The 20,338-nt window shown below is 44.3% G+C and overlaps 1 protein-coding gene across 4 annotated transcripts; it reads right to left on the reverse strand.

The window, feature by feature from the left end:
• Window positions 1–1,378: 1,378 nt before the first annotated feature.
• On the reverse strand, window positions 1,379–19,892 carry LOC144944007 (REST corepressor 3-like). Of its 4 annotated transcripts, none has more exons than XM_078871973.1 (13): window positions 19,524–19,892; window positions 19,301–19,357; window positions 12,431–12,526; window positions 11,592–11,644; window positions 10,809–10,970; window positions 10,353–10,477; window positions 10,111–10,186; window positions 9,377–9,412; window positions 8,798–9,016; window positions 8,575–8,652; window positions 7,236–7,293; window positions 5,843–6,120; window positions 1,379–4,161 (listed from the first exon to the last, which is right to left on the reverse strand). In XM_078871973.1, the coding sequence occupies exons 1-13, from the start codon at window positions 19,681–19,683 to the stop codon at window positions 3,808–3,810; spliced, it is 1,752 nt and encodes a 583-aa protein (XP_078728099.1). In that variant the 5' UTR covers window positions 19,684–19,892; the 3' UTR covers window positions 1,379–3,807. The 4 variants fall into 4 exon arrangements, with proteins under 4 accessions (XP_078728099.1, XP_078728098.1, XP_078728096.1 ...); XM_078871972.1 differs by having other exon boundaries at window positions 8,575–8,646; window positions 9,377–9,426; window positions 10,110–10,186; XM_078871970.1 differs by having other exon boundaries at window positions 9,377–9,426; window positions 10,110–10,186.
• Between the last annotated feature and the right edge of the window lie 446 nt (window positions 19,893–20,338).

Raw genomic sequence — 20,338 nt, forward strand, 5'->3', positions numbered from 1 at the left:
TAGTGTGTGCTCCCTACACAGTTATTCCAATTATAGTCTAAATAACGAGCGTGGTAATATGGGGTTAACACACCGCCAGCATGCACAAAACAGTTACACAAAACCTCAAGATATCAAACATTACATAAGATTTAAAATTAATGTATGTGGGTGTATATATATAGCGGATGTCAAACAATACTATTGAGGGCTGTCAATGACGTACGTGTTGTAAACAGCAAAGGATAGACAGATCTAGCTTCATTTGTTTTCAAGTCACTTCACAGTTGCCGAGATATTAAGGTATACTTAAATGGTAAAGTCAAAAGGCCTGGCTACAACTCAACTGATGCACTCAAGTCACTCAAACATTACCGCACGATTTCAAATCCTGGCTTGAGTCAACTACTCGGCTCAACTACCATCATAGTTGTCGCTTTTCTTCCAGAGACGTAGTACCACCTTTTCTGTGAAGCTCCACCACTGAACGCGTGGAAATAAAAGGGATTCTCCCATACCGTGACATGGCCCCTGTCATAAGAACGGTGAATTTCCAACACTGGCCCAGGATCACCAATGGAGATCAATAATGGTTCATTATTTTTTATGGGGATATTTTTATTTGGACATTGGTTTTGCTTAAAACTATGAAAATGCCAAAGATTTGGTCATGTGTAACTTTAACATTAGGCATGTAACGACACATTAAAGTACTGTAGAGAAAAACCTCTCAAACCCAGACGGGAATAGGCAATAATTTAGGATAAGCCAGCATATATTTAGTTAATTATGGCAATTACAGTACTGTTTGCTATAAGACTGTATACATTGTTAAATATATTTTCTGGGTATTTATTTGACTAATGAATGTACTGTGAATATTAGAACATTATTGTAAATGTAGAGACTTTCTATATACTGGACAGTACATATTGCAAGAGGGTTTACATTTACAACCCTTTAGACTTCTAGCTCTTGCTTCAAACTGTAAAATCTTAAAATTTAAAACGGTTTCGTGATTAGTTCCAAGTAATGCTGTTTTAATTCAATGTGGGTGTTAATTACGTAAATACCAGCAAATTGGTACTTTTTCATTTGCACTATGCCACATCTATCACCACAACTACCAGAAAGCCTCTGCTGGCTTCAAGATGTTTAATTGTAGATTATGCTCAAGAAAAAAAATTGTGCATGTGAAAATCCCGTCATTTTATTTATGCTGTAATAAGTTTAACACATCGGCTTTCGCGACCAATATCCATTTCAGGGTTTTCTTGGGTTAGATCGCGTAAATATAAATGTCGTTAAACCGGCCACCACCCGACAACCATTTAGTAAGGTTTGTCACGCCAACAAAACATGCCAATTCGTTACAAATGTACTCGTAACGAAATGGCATGTTCTGTTGGCGTGACAAACCTTACTAATTGGCTGTGTCGGGTGGTGGCCGGTTTAACGACACATTTATATTTAAGCGCTCTAACCTAAAAAAAACTGTATTATGGATGCTGTAATAATTTCATGACCGCCACAGACACTAGAGGCGCTACAATTATAAAAATGTAAAAAAATGTTGGGAGCCAAAAGCGACGCTGATTTTATGACAAATTATCGAACCACGTGGGGGCTCAATAAATGGATAGTGTCTGCTTAAATCATTCGACAACCCCTCAGTACTGTACACAGATATAAACTTTAAAAAAATCACGACCTTAACAGCCCACACTGGAAACATAACTACAAGTCATATGCATACATGTTTCGTCAAATACAGAAAAAGAACATTGGAAGCCTATAGAACAAGTCAAATCCAAATTAAATGGTCACTACGCAATGTAAACGTTGTAGGAACTTCATCCAAATATCTGTTCTCGTGTTATAGTCCATTAAATTATTTTAACATTATTCTTACTGTATTTACATAAGACCACCTACCTGCCACTAACCATCCACTCTTGCCAAAAGATAATGCAGGCAGTCTGCTCTGTGTTTTACGTGTTACCCACACCAAAACCAATGAGGTCAGATAAACTTTGTGCATGTAAACATGCTCATACTGAACACATAGCAGACAACACCGTCTCCAATGACCATTTTAAATGCACGATCATTGATTTCATTCCAATTGTTACCCTGCGTTAACTTCCCAATATTTCATTAATGATTTTAAATGTGTCTCGCTTCCAGACTTCATTTCACCAGTTCATAAACTTTAGCATGGGCAAAAAAAATTATGTTCCAACACGTTGCAGGCAGGGTGCATGATGTTGCCACTGAAGCTTTCCTCCAATTGACCATGACTCAGTGACGCTTGGTTTGGTATTCACAGGACCACCTCATTCTACATTTGTCCTCAATCCTGTTTTGGGCAGCCAATCTGGTCTGGTGTTCAAGGGCCCAGACCAAGTATTTTACTTGTCAGTACCACCATTTAGTACTAAAGATTTTTTAAAAATCTGTGAAAATTTAAAATCTTTTTTTTTTTACAGCCATAAAAATATATTGGGACCAAGGTAGTGAAGTGGTTTCAACTGAGCTTATTTCGACTGCCACATGACTGAACATTTCTCTGCAATCGAGCATTTTAACGTGCACACTCTCGTGGATAAACAAAAACGTTTGCTGAAGGATTCTCAAAAGAAATTCTCTCCGTGGGTCAAACTCTACAACCTCCGATCAGCACGGTTGGCTACGTACGGTGCAAAAGAAGTTCAACGTATCATACAACAGTTTGTAATGCTCTGCCCCAAGTTTAGAATAGATTAAGGGTTTCCCCACTTCAAGTGCCACTAATTTCTGCAACTGGCCCATGGACTGCCAGGCTCAGGGTTAGCGGACGTCACCCAAGGAAAACCCAAACTTCGGCCCAGTTCAGTCTTTCGGAGCCTAAAAACAAGCTTTTTGTATCCTGTACAACTAAAAACCAGCTCCAGCAAAACTCTGTTAATGCCATTCCATCACTATACATGGAGAAAAAAAAGTGTCAACTCTTCTTCACTGCACATGCTATCATTGAGAATTAAAGGAAACAATGTGCGCAGGTCCAGTGCACATGCAAATGGGGGAGTCATAATGCATTATGACCATAGATACCACACGCACGTTTTAGTGTGTCTATAATAATCTCTTTGTTCGAATTTTTTTTTCTATTTTCAAGAGTAGCACCAGACCGTAAGCAAGCACAGCAAATGCACCGAGCGACACCACAAATGTTGGAAGCAAGGGGGAGGACACGGTATCTGCCGACTGACACTCGTCTCGTCACAAAGTCAAGGCGCAACGAGTCGCAGGGCAACACCTCGGATCAAAGGTCACACGATTGGCTATTTCTTTGGAAACGGTTGGAACTTTTTGGCTCTTGTTTGACATGGCTGTGGGGTGGTGGCCGGATCAAAGGGGTGAGGATGGTACAATTATCACGTACCGACGCTCGCATTTACTGCACTGCCATTTGTTTTCCCATTCTTTGAAATAAACGCAAAGGGCTCTTCTCCGATCTTAACGCGCACGCACATGCGGGCAGATTACAGCACAGCTGCAAGCTCGACTGCCAATGACCAACAAGATGTAAACTAGCGCATGCCGACTGCGGATGAGTGCCACCGTCTAAAGCAGGTGGTCACGCATCTTTAGCGTCATCTTATTGAGAAAAACCTGGCCAAGCGAAACGCAGCGATTAACCCACTGCCGTTTGTTTCCCTGTGGTGCACCCGTATCAGGAAGCGGGCGAGTACTTGTGGTGGCGTTAGAAAAATAAAAAGTGGTGGACAACAGGGAAGAGTTGGCGAGTAGGAAGACGGGGGGGGGGGGGGTAGTAAGCGCCATTCTTCAATGCGAGGATGGGGTCCCTGCGTCGCTGGTGCTGCCGCCACCAACACCGCCACCGCCCTGCACGAGCGACGGGAGCTGCGCAAGCGCCGAGCCCGGTGGTCGTGGGTTGAGACGCGGGGGAGCACCTGGCGCGGGCCGGATCAACGGGGGCGGTTGCGTGGCCGGGCGTGCCAGCACGGCGCCGGGGCCGGGGCGCTGGGGCTGCAGCGGGGGCGGCTGGCGGTGCAGCGGGGGCGCGGACGAGGGCAGCGGTGGCCGCAGGAGTGGGGGTGGCGGGTGCAACAGGGAGCCCGAGCCCGGGTGCTCTGTCGTCACCGCCGCAGCTGCGTGGCTCACGTCCATGGGCTGCACCTGTGCGCGAGACAACGGCATGGGCATCCATTCACCACTGCTCTCTCCTCTGTGCACTACAAACTCTTCTTTACTGGGGTGTGTGGCTTGGAGAGCTTACAAAAGGCTGAGTATCGAGGTCCTCAGAGCAATATTGAATCTCTGGGTTCGAAATCCAGATCGTCACCCACACAAGGTGAAACCAGATTCTTAAGTGTTCTTAAGTACATCATGGGATCTCCTTTGCCAGTACCAAAATATGAGAAAAGGTTTTCCCCTTGTTTCTGGCAACAAAACAGGTGTTAAGATGTTAATACACCAAACTGAAACCTTTTACAATGAATCATGTCTGAATTAACCACAATACTTGTGGTCAGAATGCAAACAAAAAACATACTCTGATAATATATGCATTGTCTTTGAAACGGATTGGGGTACGGATTGGTGTACGCCTTTTGGCGTCTTCTGGTCTAACACCGTTTTAAGTCTAGGCTAAAAAGAAAGTTGTCTCTGGTGTGGACCAATCAGTTTCAAAGACAATGCATATATTATCAGTGGGTTTTTGTTTGCATTCTGACCACAAGTATTGTGGTTAATTCAGACATGATTCCTTGTAAAAGATTTCAGTTTGGTGTATTAACATCTTAACACCTGTTTTGTTGCCAGAAAAAAGGGGAAAACCTATTCTCATATTCTGAAGTACTCAAATACGCAATAAAAAAAATACTTTTCTTGTGATTATTTGCCGAGGCTGTGTATTCTGGACTACCCGAAAAAAAGAAAGCTTTGTTAATGAGAAAAAATAAAGACAATCTCATAATAGATCTTCCTATCATAGCCTACTCCAATGATGTTGTATTAAAACATATGGGAGTGACGTCAATATTCCTTACACTTGCGATTTGTTTAAGTATTTTTTCCCATGAACGAAGTTTTAAACTTTTGTTGTACATATGGGGACAGAGGATAAGATTTGTTGGTTATTTACTTGACAAACCCTACTTGGAACAGCTTCGTTTCATTTCAGTTTCTAAACTCATTTTCAAGGAGGTTCCTGCTAAATTTAATATAAGGGGGCAATGCTGTTTGCCAATTGAGTAATACGTTAACAATACAAGAATGTTATTGTTTACAGCATAGTACCGTTAACAGTGCAATAGTATGAAGAAGTGCCTACAACCAAATCACCCAGAACGCGCCCAACTGAAGTGGGTGACCACCATGCACAAACAAATTGTTATAGGGTGCAGGCCTACTTGGTGCACACCTGAAGGTAGTGCAGTTAAATCCATTGCTGTACAGTCCTTCTATGTTCCTAAATAATGGTGTCCACCTTCAACAACTCGCACGGACCGCACGGTGAAGTACGGTCAAATAATCACCGAGGCCGACACGGCTTGAGGAGATCCTCATCCAGCAGCAGAATGATAAAAAGAGCAGTACACTTAGAGATATATATATACATTAATCGTATTATTAATAGTAATGTTCATTGTAGTAATGTTAAGACTGGAATGTTGTTAATAGGAGAGGTAGGCCATCGATGGGCCACAGGTACGCTAGTCCTTCGGTGTCGCCTCGGGTATGAAGTATTAATGGCAAGGTTGATAGCAATGTTAACAGTGTAGCAATGTGTAGTGTAAATAGCATGCACAGCAACGTCAGCGTGGGTTACTACGGGTCTACTATCACCAGGCCTCACCTCGTCATTCTCCTCATCATCAGAGTTTTTGCCGGACGATGCGTTGGAGGAGCTCTTGCAGCTGCTGTCGCCATCGCCCGAGGCTACACCGCCACCGCTGGTCCCGCCAACACCCGCTCCCCCGCCCGTGACTCCCTGCTCTGCCTCCCACTCCTGCAGCACCTCCTCCAGGTTAAAGCGGCGACGGTAGCTGACGAAGAAGTTGCGGATCTGTGCCACGGTCTTGGTGCCCAGCACGTCCGCAATCGCTTGGAAATCCCGGCCGTAGCGGCGAATGCCTACGGAGGTTGTTTTGTTGTGGGAGTGTGTAGTTTTCACATGTTAAAAGTGAAACATTTAGCGAGTGCATACTGCCAGCTACATATGCAAACATATACATGGGCGCAAAGAAGCTGGGAAAGACACAAACCCAGAACTAAATGGAATGACTGAAAAAGGAACAGTTAAATCATGGAACATTTGCAAATCAAATACACCATATTGGCATAAGGTGGGCTTGGGTAAGATGGCTGATCGATCCTACTGGTATGGTAATATCTGCCAAAGGAGGTAGTCCATGTTTAATATGGGAGTGATGAGATCATCACACATGAAGTGAGATGAATTGTGGCATCGCAGGACCATGTGAAATGGCGATAGCTTAGCGGAGTCCTTCAGCTCGCAATGGATAGAAAATGATGATCATGATAATGCAGTCATTAATGTAAAATCCATGTGGTTCAAATAAGCCCACTGGACTACAATCCCAGTAATTATCAATTGAATCGTGATGTCAATTGGTGGCAAAATATATGCAAGTCCTGAAATTAACCTTGTTCTCTTCGAAATAAAACATGTAACCAACTCCAAAAGAAATGTAAGCAAAGAAATGCAGTTCCTTCAAGGGCAGGGGCGGGGGACAGTTTCCTTACGGAGGGTTGAATAGGACTTTCAAATGTCATTAAGAGTGCCAAAAATTGTCAAAAGCAACAGCTAAAATTAGAAATAGTGTGGCCAGGTAGAAAAAATCCCCTCTAGTACACAATTAATGTGGCTAAGATGCATGCAGTAATGATGGCCTGGGCTAAATATTGCCTACGGCCCAATAGGATCCCCACCCCTGTCTAACTGTAAGAGGCAGATGTTTGCTCCTTAACGATTTCAATGGTTTAAAGGTTCTTGTCACACACTTCATCCACACATTATCTACAATTATAAGATTTATTTTTTTAAATGCAAGTTCCAAAGATGCGCAAATGGAAATGCACATTTTACCAAGAACCTGTTCAAATGTTAAAGACCCTGAACATCCAAGCAAAAACAACTAAGATACCAAAGATTCCTATGATCAGTTTGAAAAGTGTCCCAAGCCATCCTCCAAGGCTCCCCCTTGTTTATTTGTCCAGTAACTCACCCTGCACAGCCAGGAGCTGCTCCTCAGTTGACCAACGGACGCTCACTCGTGGATTACTCTGCGCAAAACAGCACAGCAACACTTGTCAAAGCACTGCGCATCACGTGACAGTACAGCAACGATTACCAACGCAGAGCTAAGCACAAGGCACTTAAAACATGGCGTGCTACCAATGTGCATTGCTGCTGGGATCGCATATTTTTTTAAGACACTTCTTTTCTATGACCACTGTTAGTTCCTATGACCACTATTTCATTGCTTTTATGGCTTTATTTTGGTGATTTTCGAAAAGTTTTTTGGTTTGGCCATGTTTGTTTGTTGTAATACAGAGTTAGACTGATGGCCTTAATCTAAGTTGTCTTGTGGTTGTTGTTGTTTGACTTGCATCCCACTGGGATATTTGCACAGGGTTGGTGTACGGTGATTTTTTCTGCAATATTTTGCTGTCTTTTCTTGGATTTTCTGTTTGCACATAGTCACTTTAAGATGTTTTCTTGTTCATGTTTTTTGTTTGTTGCGGTTGCACCCGATTCAAGAGCCGAATGGCTCACAGGGCTATACCTAATAAATTAATGTTGAACTTTTAGCCATCATGACTTTTGTCAAGTTGATGGACATAGAAAGTAAAATAAAATAAAAACAAAAATCACGACGTTTCGGAGGCAACACAAGTCTCCGTCATCAGGTGGGACCGTCACAGCCAGATTAGCTGTATCAATCTGGCTGTGACGGTCCCACCTGATGACGGAGACTTGTGTTGCCTCCGAAACGTCGTGATTTTTGTTTTTTTTATTTTATTTTACTTTCTACGTGACTTTACCGAAAAAACCTAAGAAGATGATTCCTTGCAGTCACGAAAGCTTCAAATCTAGAATTGATGGACATAGTTTACGAAGTTTTTTTGACACACTTAAAACGTTTCTATTTGTAATGTTTAACACTGGGAATGGGCTCACCCAACAATACAACCCTAATAAGTTGAGGGAGGAGTTCACAAACTCCCCTCCTCCAGCTTGAAGCCTCCTGCCACACAGGTGACTGTAAACGTGGAACTATGCCCTGGGAGACAGGGTCACAAACATGGCTCACGATAGTGGTTTGAGTTGGGCTTGAGCTGGGGTTGAGGTTTCTTGCTGCATTAGGGATTGCTTCAATTCTCGGTTTGTGGGTTATTGTTAAATGGAGGCTAACCTTTATGTAACAATGGTAAGGGTCGAGGCTTACCCCTATAGGTTCGGGTCAGTGCTCATCTCTGTGGATTAAAGCAAGAGAAACAAACCTCACCTTGTGGGTTAGGGGTTTGGTTTGTCAGGGGGTTAAATGCTATGTTGAGGCTCACCTCAGTCGGTCGAAAAGCTGAGATCCCCCCATCCAGCATCTGCTTCAGAGATCCACTCTGCTGCTTCGCGCTCTGCACCTGCAGGACAAGACGCCACAACTACCGTCATCAAGACCAACAGGTGCTTGCACACTGAGAAGCAGGAGGGCGAACAGGCAGAGGGGGCGAACAGGCAGACGCGCGAGCAGGCGAGTAAACAGCTGTGCAGGTGATTGCGCGTCACCTGTCTCTTGAGGGAGACAATCTCCATGTCAAGCTGCCGCAGGACAGTGCTGGCGGCCGTTGGGCAGGCCGATACCACCACCAGGTCGTCCCAGCTGAGGAACATCCCGCGAGGGGGCCGGCGTTTGTTGCGCAGCATGTGGTGCCGGTGCTGAGGGCCCTGACCCTCACGGCGGATGGGGCCCGCCCGGCTCGGTTGCTGCACCGGAGGCTCCATCGGCTGCACGCGCGAGCACATTTGTTACCAAAACCTTCATCATCGAGGTCACCGGCATCATTGTTATCACCATCATGGCAATTCATCACCACAGTTTTCTTCCACATCACTGCCATTGGGACTATTGCCATCATTGTCATCACCGCCACCACCTTCACCATTGTGATTATAATCACCGACACCACTCATTGTCCTCACCATCACCACAGTCACCATCATTGTCATCAAATCACTACAATTTTATAAAATATTTTTGCCAACGTCAACACCCTCTCCATAAAATGCATCATTATCAACAGTCACAACCATCACAGAATTATACGAGCGCAAGTGGCCCCATGGTGGCAACGTGAGATCACGTACCTTGGGGGGCGGCTGACCGACAACTCGCCCGTCCACCTGTACAACCAGCGCCAGAGAACAGAAGGGGGGGGGGGGTGGCAAAAAACCATGCGCACACACACACACACACAGTGTTAAAATACACACAACACTGATTTTCCAACACATTAGCCGAAAGCGTTTATAATACAAAACCTGTTGATAAATTCGAACTGTCAATTCCTGCACACCACTTGCACCGAGCTGGGAGCATTGTTATTTTTACTTTGTGGTCTGTCAGCATTAATATCAGGACTTGAAAAAAAGTTGAAAAATAACAAAACTAAATAAATGAAACACGTGTCCATGCGTAACTGCAAATACCCAGAATTTTTTAATGATTACCTCAAATGTAAACTGCTTGTTTATATAAAAGGACAATGTATATACATGTCATCATTGCAATCATGACTATCCTCTACAACCAAATCACCCCAGCCTGGCTGAACCTGAAGAGTGCTTTGGATGAGCTATGACTATGCATAAAACAGGTGTTCATCGGGAGTTGTGGACAGCAAAGGCCAATGGGCTTCCCAGTCTCAAAAACACACAGACCACCGTGGTCTCTGTGTCCAACAATCCCCACGATCCGCATGCCATGGGAAACTCTCATCCAGCAAGCAGTGCATTGCAGCCAACCACTCACACAAAACTGTAGTCTTTTACAATTATCGAGCACTGCAGGTAAAACATGTTTTACAGCTCCCCCTCATTACCTCCTTCTTAGGCTCTTTCTTCGCCTCCGCGTCTCCCTCGCGCCCCTCGGCACGATTCCCATCATCGGACTCGTCACTGCGTGAAGACAACGTTGCAGGTTATATGTCATACGTCACGACCCCGGGCGTTCCAATCCCATGCGGTGCCGCCTCATCAAACCACGGGGACGTCCGCTATTTCTCCACCTTCCCCAACCGGCAATGACCAACATGGTGAAGTACAGTAAAATTACTCCACTCACCTCTCGTCGTGCTCACGCTTGCCGGCCAGCTTGCGTGCCTGGCGGTCCATCACACTGGTGCGCGTGCGCGTCTTTTTCCACGCGTAGTAGTACCGCACCAGGCTGCCGATCGACTTGTCAGGCAGCTGAGATGTAAAGTAACAGGGGAGAGCCGAAAAGGCAGGCGTCGTAAGGGGCAGAGAGCGTGGAAAGAGATTCTTATTTGTATCATCACCACTCCTAAAACTTCTGCAGAAATCGTATTGCAATCAGCTGCAGTGAGTTGGGAAAGTCATGCTTTGAGTTTTCAGCGGTGTAAATACTTTGTTCCTTCAAAGAAGACTGCTTCTGGGGTGTCCCTGGGGTAAGGAATGCGACCCTATTAATAAACAGCCTGAACATGAGTGTGTTGCAAACAACGATAGTGCTGCGCATGCCCACACACACGCACGACTGTTCGCTCACTCTTGCTCCTACCATCTGCTGGATGCGGTGGAAGCTCTTCCCGTGGAAACTGAACGCCTGCTCAAACAGCACCTTGTCCTCCACCGTCCACTCGTCCGGGAAGGGCGTGAAGTTGGGCAGGTCCGCGAGCGACTTCTCGATGTTGTGCTTGTGCCAGAACAGCATCCCCAGAGCCTGCCGCACGAAACACGCACAACGTAACCAAATGTCAGCTTGCACAACAACAGCTGGCACCGACCATGTGTTTCAATCACCACAAAGCTACTGAGCCATTGTCTAAAATCAAGCAAATCACTGTTCAGCAAAGCCAGAGCCCTCAATTTCAAACTTTAGCACATGAACAGAAATGGCTACAGATTGTGGAGAATATTAATATTCCAAACAAGTGCCCAAATGCTCATCCAACCAATTAATAAACCCCCAAATAAATTGAATACACAAGTTTCACAGCAGACATTCAAATGAGAAAGTGTCTTCAATCAGATAAGCATTCATGAATAAGTGACATTATGATCACCCCTTGCCATGGTTGGCTGTATGCATGTCAAACATCTTTGCAAAGTGTGTAGCCAACCGTGTTAATCAGAGGTGCGGAACTGTGCTAATGGAAAAAAGCAAAGCTCAATAGTGATTGGTTACGATGAGAACCAAGATTAGTCTTGTTTGGCTGTGTAGAACCAGCACTTAAGTCTTTATTGGTCAAACACAGGAGAAAAGCTCCACATTAACTGGGTGAATGGAATGGAATACATTACTTTAATATTCATAAACTGAAAAAAACATCTAGTAACTCACCTGCTCCATGTTGTATCCATACTTCTCCTTGGCAATGGCGATGTATTCATCCACTAAAAAGACAGCAAGATTAGTTAAAATTTAAATTATTGTATACATTTTTTTTTAAACCATTCAGCTGCAAGGGAATGCCTGGCAAAGCTGATCATCTGACCATAACCCTAATCAACCCCTGACAACCTAACACTGACCTTAACCCAGACTAAAAGTCGAACCTTAAACTTAATTCTAACCAAAATACCTCAAAATAAAACTCTGACCCAGACTGAGATTCTGCACGTAGCACCGACCTTAACCCTGGCCTCAACCCTGACCATAACATAACCATTCCCAGTCCTGATCCTAAACCACCTTACTTAGCCTTGACCCTAACCCAGATACCAAACATAATCCTGACCCATATTCTCAGGTTTTTTCGGTAAAGTCACGTAGGTAAAACATTAAAAGTAATGAAAGTAAAATAAAACAAAACAAAAATAAAAATAAAATTCACGACGTTTCGGAGGCAACACAAGTCTCCGTCATCAGGTGGGACCGTCACAGCCAGATTAGATGCAGCTAATCTGGCTGTGACGGTCCCACCTGATGACGGAGACTTGTGTTGCCTCCGAAACGTCGTGAATTTTATTTTTATTTTTGTTTTGTTTTATTTTACTTTCATTACTTTTAATGTTTTACCTACGTGACTTTACCGAAAAAACCTGAGAATATGAATCATTGCAGTCACGAAAGCTTCAAATCTAGAAATAATCCTGACCCCAAAACTTTCCATTACACCACAACCCTGACTATAATTCGGTCCCCGACCCATATCCCAGTGTTTTTTTGCATTGCCTCACGTCTTGGCTCAGGGATGTTATGGTTGGGCGACCACACAAGCATCCCGGCGTGCTCTCGCTCCCTCTCGCGCTCCGCCGCCTCGCATTGCATTGCACCTGCACCACCACCACACGACGCACACCCAAACACAACAATCGCCCAATTAAGCCTTACAGTGGTTTACAGGAGCATATGTTGCGAGCAAAACTGTATTAAAGCCAGCAGAGAACACAAAGGTGTGGTGTGACCATCTCCACACACAGCAGCATTTGGGTCACCCATTGTTTATGTCCACAAATGATAAGGTACTAAAAGCCAAGGAAAGGTTCACACACACACCACATGCCATAATGGCCAAGAATCAAACCCAGGTCATCCGGATCACCCCATAGTGTGTGAACTGCTGCACAACTGCATCCCAGATTTCTATTTCAGCCTGAGTAAATGCTGACTTATTGTTGAAGGTGGTCAGATGGATCTGGGTGCTAACGGTGTATCAATATAATTAACTTTACCAATTATATTATCTGTAACATTTTTAGCTTTGGTATTGTTTTACTTATCGATTGTTGACTTAAAGGTTTTGAGACTGCAGGAATTCATATTCTTTGGGTCTTTTGGTAAAGTCACTTAGATAGGTTTAAATTAATAAAAATAAAATAAACAAAAAACTACGACGTTTCGATCACAACACAAGTGATCGTCGTCAGGAGGAAAACAGAGGGGGAAAGCTGCTAAAAGCAGACTGTTTTAAAGGTTAAAATGGGTGTAGCCCAAGTGTCATAAACGAAGTGGGCAGGGCTAGTGTTAGTTTCGATGTAGTTTCTTTGTTCACCAAAGTTCCTGTGCCCGACACCATTGAAGATTTAGTCCAAGGATTGAATGCTGATGTACCGGCCCTGGTTAGACACTGCCTCACCAAATACATACTTCACCTGGAATGGAACATTTTACAAACAAGTTGAAGGCACCCCAATGGGTTTCTCCCTTATCTCCGGTTGTAGCCAATGTTTTCATGGAAAATTTTGAGACAGACGCCATCCAGGCATCCACTGTACGTCCGTCCTCGTTCGTCATCTGGCCACATGGCCGACCAGCTCTGAACCAATTCCTCAACCACATTAATGCCATACACCCAGCCATCAAATTCACCATGAAGGTGGAAAAGGATGGCAAGCTAACATTTTTGGTTGTTCTAATCGAAAAGAGACCAGATGGCTCAATGGGACACTGTCTACAGGAAAGCAACTCTTTACGGATGCCTACCTAAAACCTGACTCCCACCACCATCCATCCCAGAAGAATTCCCTCATCAAAACTCTACACCATAGAGCTCGATGTATCTCCGACCATCACCTAGCCAGTGAACTGAAACGCGTGCACAAAGCTCTAAGATGAATGGATATTCGGACCACACAATCCGTAAAGCTATCACCCCCAACCGTTGGGAAAGAACCATCTGAGGCCCCAATCAAAACCATCACCTTGCCATACATAGCAGTTGGTCACCAAAAAGATTTCCAAAATCATGAACAAACACAAGATCCAGGTTCGATTTAACACAGCACATAAAATGTGTGATCTGATCCCATCTGTGAAGGATAGGATCCCCGATATGCCATACCCTGGTGTCTACAAACTAAGATGTATATATGCAGCAGTAGTTACCTTGGGGAAAGTAAGCGACATGTCTCGTTTCATGTTCGTGAGCACAAGGCAGATTTGAAACACGGTAGGACCAACACGTCGGCCGTGGCTGATCATTGTTTTAATGCGGTTGGCTCAACAAAGATTCGTTCATGAAGGCATCCATATGTAATGTAGCTCTCAGAGACACCGTCTTGTCTGGTTATATGTATATTTATTATGAATAAAGTCCGCCGACTCTCTGATAACTTAACGAGTAACCGCAAGTGACTCTATACACTTGGGCAACTTAGATAGCTCTATTCTGAGACAACATAACTCTAGCCTTCCAAGACTGCAAGGTGCCCACTCCAGGATGATGAAGACGACCCGCTCCGAGGTGACGACGGCGACAGCAATTCCCCCACAACAGCAGCCCAGCCGGCCAGGTTCGTGCCAGCTCTTATCCCCCTCACGACCCGGCCACACCCCTATTCCCGAACCCTCTCTCACCGCATTTACAACCATTAGGTCCCCTGCTTCCCCTCGCATGACCTCCCCGTACTGTCCCTACATCACCCCGTACTGTCCTTACACATATATACAGACACAATTTCAACCGAGAAGATGGGCACAAACTTAGCAATCATTGGAAGGACGTTATCAACCAGTTTAAGTCATAACTGGCTGTGATGTTCCCATCCTGCCACCTTCCGATGTTAGTTGTTATTTTCCGATTTTACATTAACAGGTAAACTTTCTCACACAAACACAGCCACCTCCGCACTCCGACCTCGACACGACGGCGGCTCTCCGCTCTTACAGTAACATGCTAATCTCTCACATTAACATAGCCACCTCAGTGCGCTCGCTGTGGAGGCCGCTCTCCGCTCTTACAGTAACATGCTAATCTCTCACATTAACATCATTAGCCCCGCCCACTTCGTTTATGACCCTTGGGCTACACCCATTTGACACCTTTAAAACAGTCTGCTTTAAGCAGCTTTTCCCCTCTGTTTTCCTCCTGATGACGAACGCTTGTGTTGTGATCGAAACGTCGTAGTTTTATGTTTATTTTTATTAATTTGAACCTATCTACATGACTTTACCGAAAGACCCAAATAATATAAATTGATGGTTGTTTCATATATTACTCATCTAGTGTTAATTTTTGTGATTCTGTTCATAATTTTATGGAAAAACAATATTGTTGTACTGTACAATTCTTCATTTGTGGTCAAAGTTTGCTTTGAAAAACAGATTTTTGTCTCAATAAGGTGGGGGGCGGTGATACAATGGTTAGCACACTGCACCATTAACCAGGTGACTGGAGTTTGTGGTGAATTATATCTGAACTGGTCCTAGACCTCCCCTTCAATAATGTGCAATGACTGATGTAAAGTACGGTCAAACAACCCCAATGACCTAAACGGCATGGGGAACCTTTAATCTAGCAGTGGATTGACTAAAAGCTGTATGTTATTAGGTATATTATATACATATACGTGAAGTAGTGCTAAGCAGCACCTATTAAGGACAGTATGGCGTGCTAAACAGGCAGTCAGCAAGATACATGCCCGGCTGCCTTTACCTCCCCACCGCTGATGAATGTCCTTTATTTATCTGGAAAAGCCTTATGAGTATCGGGACTACTATATTATTCAGGACAGTCTTGCATTGTGATGTTTGATCAATTAATTATTATTTAGTGTGGAATTCAGAATGCCAGAATAAACCAGACGAATTTTAGGGAAACTAAAATTAATCATGCTATATGGATGGGTAAATAGCCTTCCTGCTATATTGCCAACTCTTTGTCATCTTGTAAATCTGCAAGCTTGGGTGTCAACACTTACATTAGCACAAAACTAGGCTATCATTCCAGGAACCTGGGATCACACTCAGGTCGCCAGGATCTAAAGCAAGGTGTGTTCAATGAACACACTGCACCTCCACTTTAATTCAAGGGATACATAAAAAGATCAGGGTATTTTTACAGTCACTGAAAAAAATCTCTACGTTTTTGCTGATGAAGCTTCTTCTGGATATATTAGGGTTTACGGCTAGGGTAAATTACTGTAAAGAAGGTGGGATGGCCATGAGCAATGACGCTGATCATACCCATGTAATATTTCCTGAAGGTATGTCACAGCTAAAATGCCGAGATCTTCCTTTTTGTGAAATGGGTTTCCATTCATTCTCATGAAAAATAACTCAACCTAATCGAATCAAATATAATTTTTAATTTGCATTACCAACTTCCAGTTTGAGTTTCACAAAAGCCATTTTTTTCCATTATCTACCTCCGAGCATTGGTGTTCTGTGATGTGTGTCATTTTCAGAGTAGACATGAGTAGAGCTGTGATTGCACGACAGTCACCATGGATAGCTTTATCCTCTTTTCTCATTCACGTTGTCCCACATGAAATTTTTTTATGAAGTATAGATTTACATCCACATCCTTTATAATTTGCCCTCCACGCAGAAATATATTAAAAGTGAAAAAGTTACATCCTCGTCACGAGTGAAAGAATCAGAATTTGTATTTAATAAGTAACAATAAGTAACATATTGAAAGGCGATAACACATCTAAATCAGCTCCAGCCTCCCATAAATAATGTTACTTCGATGTGACCTTATGTAGCGCCTCTTCCTCCCTATCCTCAACTTTTCTGACCCTTTGGTCCCGTTTTCATGTTCTTTTTCTATTCTTTTCCTCTTACTTTCCATTCTTCCTCTTCTTTTGCGTTCCTTTGTCTTTTTTCATACATTACAATTATATGCTTGGCTCTACTCCGCTTCCCATGGTGTGCCATGGGCAAAATGTAAGTATGTATCCATTCCACCGACTTTTAGAATATATTTTTTCACTCGCACAACTAATTTGAATAAGAGTGTACTCTGGTTATGTTTTATTATTGTTTAATTGACATGGATATCTATTAAAAACAACGCATAAACCACAACATTCAGTGTTGGCCATTAAAGAGAATCAATTCAAAATAGCATGCTTGTCAACAACGTACACAAAAACACGTTTTGACTAAAGTAAAGATGTCACCATGGCCCCAAGCCATTAATGCCACCACGCCTGGCCAATGCTATCTAGCCGCTCTCTCCCTTATCCCAGTCACTGCACGGTAGACACGATTCAAGTAGGAGTTACTTCCTCTACTTCTTAATGAAAACCCAGTGAAAAAAAAAACAAAAAACCCAGTTATTATTTTCAATCAACTCGTTGTTTACCTTAACAGACGGGGTCGCTCACTCATTCGTTCACTCGCCCATCATCTTCCTGCTTCCTCCCTCTCTATCCCTCAGGGATATGGGAAGTGCAAGGCGTCCTGCACTTACTTGATGTGCTGCCAATACCCGCTACGAGGCCGGCTTGTGTGGATGCACGGTGGTGGTATAGTGGTTCTAACCCAGCAACCTCGGTTCGATTCGCAGCTTGGTCCGATAACCACGGCTAACACATATATCTGAACCGGTACTGGACATCCCCTTGGTTGACTCAGCCTTAAATTATGTAAATTCTGCATCACTGGGGAGACAAAGATGGCCGAACGTGTTGTTGACCACATCCCTCCCATAGTGTGCCGTGTCGGTCTTAATAGGTGCTCGCTAATCCCACCTCCTCCAAGAGTTTCTAAAGGTTGGACGGAGGGACCTTTGCATCTCCTTGGTCGACTCAGCCTTAAATTATGTAAACACTATCACTGGAGAGACAAAGGTGGCCGAGCGTGTTGTTGACCACACCACCCCCTAGTGTGCCGTGTTGGCCTTAATAGGTGCTCGCTAACACCACCTCCTCCAAGAGTTTATTATAAAGGCTACACTGGGGGGACGACGACATTTGTCTCTGTGCGACAGGATCACTGGGATGATGATGATGGGTCGAGCACTGCCAGCCAGGCTCATCATGGCCGACGCCACTTACCATACTCATGGCTGGGGGGGGGTGAGTGTGGAAAGGTAGAGAACAGGAGGGGCGTAACGACGCAGCGGCGATTCATGAATGACTACTGTATCATCTTCGCCAAACCGCACTGACCAGTGTGATCAAACAACCTTCACGACCACATCGCGTGGGGCCCTGATCCAGCAGTGGGTGCTCACGATACATGCAAATAATCGCGTGTTAAATCAAGTCTTGTTACCCCAGATTCGTACATGTTGTATGCGTTGATATTAATGATTAATGAGACCCCTGCAGCCGCTAGAGGCCGCTAAATGAACCAAATGTGTTTTTTAGAGAGCATCTTCTGACTCTTGAACGTGAAAAGTGACGAGAAATAATCGACTCTCGTTGGCGAATCATCAACACGAGTAAACAGGAAAGCCAAATAAAACCCTCAACACAAGAATAATAATATCACATCCCCAACACATTGACGTTCAAGACCAATGTAAATGACCTACAAAGATATTGAACGTTGTTACTTTTAAATAACTTCAGCCCTACAATCCTGCATTATATATTTTTTAAAAGGCAAGTTACCTTCACTGCCACGTCACGCGACTAAAGTTATAATTTGCGTGAACAACAACAACAAAAACCGCTGTAAATATGTAAACGTCTTTTGTTGCCATCGTGGCGATTTCAGGACCATCGTTAATTCGCTTAAAACTCGGATTAACCAGCGTGGTGAAGTATGGCCACACAACCCCCCCCCCCATGACCGACAAGGGTCGGCGAGGCCTTCATCCAGCAGTGGATTGACAATGGACTAAGCAGTACATTATATATAAACAATGTTACAGTATTAGACAACTCTCGACCAAATGTTACTAAGTCACCAGGAACAAAGGCCGTGCCACGTTAGGAGGGATGGTTGTGATCAGATTACATTTTCTTTTCCTTGTTAAAAAAAACTATATTACTATTTAAATAAACGTACAAGTTTATAATACAAACGTTCGGTAAAATATATAGAGATCGTAGCATAAATGAACTAATTTAACAAGCGTTTGAATCTGACTAAAGTAACCAAGTACACTCCAAACGACACAAAGTCGATGGTATCATAGGACTGTAAAACACAATTACAAAGGCATAAATAACGCCAAAGTAGATAACACACGAATCTAAAAACTTCCAAAGACGAAAATATAACGATATTGAATGAACACAATTAATAAAAAAATATGTAAAACATGGGTTTATCATAGTGTGTGTGTGTGGTGGGTTATGGATGTCAAGTAAACCGAGGCTACACCACCGGCCAGCCCTCCCTGCTCTGCGGGCTGCCACGCGCCTTACCCGGGTTGAATGGAGGAATGACGACCTGGTAGCTCGAACCCACCCGAATGCCACCTCCTGAAAAACATTTTTTCGTTTAAAAACACAAAAAACCCCATTAAACACGTGCGCCCCAAATCACAACACCACCTCCAACAACCACCAGCAATGATTTTTTTTAAAACGTAAAGATGAACTGTTAATGAAGAGTAGTAGCCTTTCGGTGGTGTTCGAGGCTACACACCCGCGCGTTCGTCCTCACTGGAGCTGCTCTCTTCCGAGTGGTGGCCGTTCGCAGCCGCCGCCGCTGCCGCCGCCGCCGCCGCACCGGACGGGCTCTTGGTGCCACTCGCACGACCCCCTCCCCGAGCGCTCTCGGAGCCTCGCTCCATCATGATGGGCATCCCAAGAAGCGTCGGGATTAATCGTCGTTGGAGAATATTAACGTTGAAATTTCTTATAATAATTTTAGAAAAAGCTCAAAGTCTTTTAAAGCTCTAAGCCAAAGGTAAAGCCAAACCACCCCCCCTACTACTACTACCACCAAGCCTCGCTCGCCTCTCGCACTCCAACGCCGCCGCCGCCGCCTCCTGCTGCTGCTGCTTCTCACCGCGCGGCCACACAACGACTCGCGCGAGATCCCTCCGCCGCAAGTGTGAAATAAATAAATAACTGCCGACTTCCAAGTCTCGCTTGCGGTGGGGGCAGGTGGGGGTGTTGTCCGTAGCCTCCCTTAAAGTTCACCAAGGAGGAATTAACAAATCGCCGTCTGTTAACGAGGGCTGAAGTGGTGGTGGAGGCGAATGTTAAGGTTCGAGGGAGGTGACGGGTTTATTTTATATTTTAGATTGGAGACGGGCCGTCGCGCACTATTTGATGCGCGCGGACGTTGCCCAACATGCGGCCGCGCGGTGAAGCGGTTACCGTCGTCTGTCACGAGTGCGCGTCGTGTCGCGTCATTACGGTAGCGTGGTCAGTGGGCACTGCGTGGTATATCGTTAATGAGTTAGCGACAATTAATTTTTAGTTGACGAGCACAATAAATTCATTGACGTCGAG

This window comes from Lampetra fluviatilis, chromosome 33 (genome assembly GCF_964198595.1).
Source record: "Lampetra fluviatilis chromosome 33, kcLamFluv1.1, whole genome shotgun sequence".
Lineage (NCBI taxonomy): Eukaryota > Metazoa > Chordata > Hyperoartia > Petromyzontiformes > Petromyzontidae > Lampetra > Lampetra fluviatilis.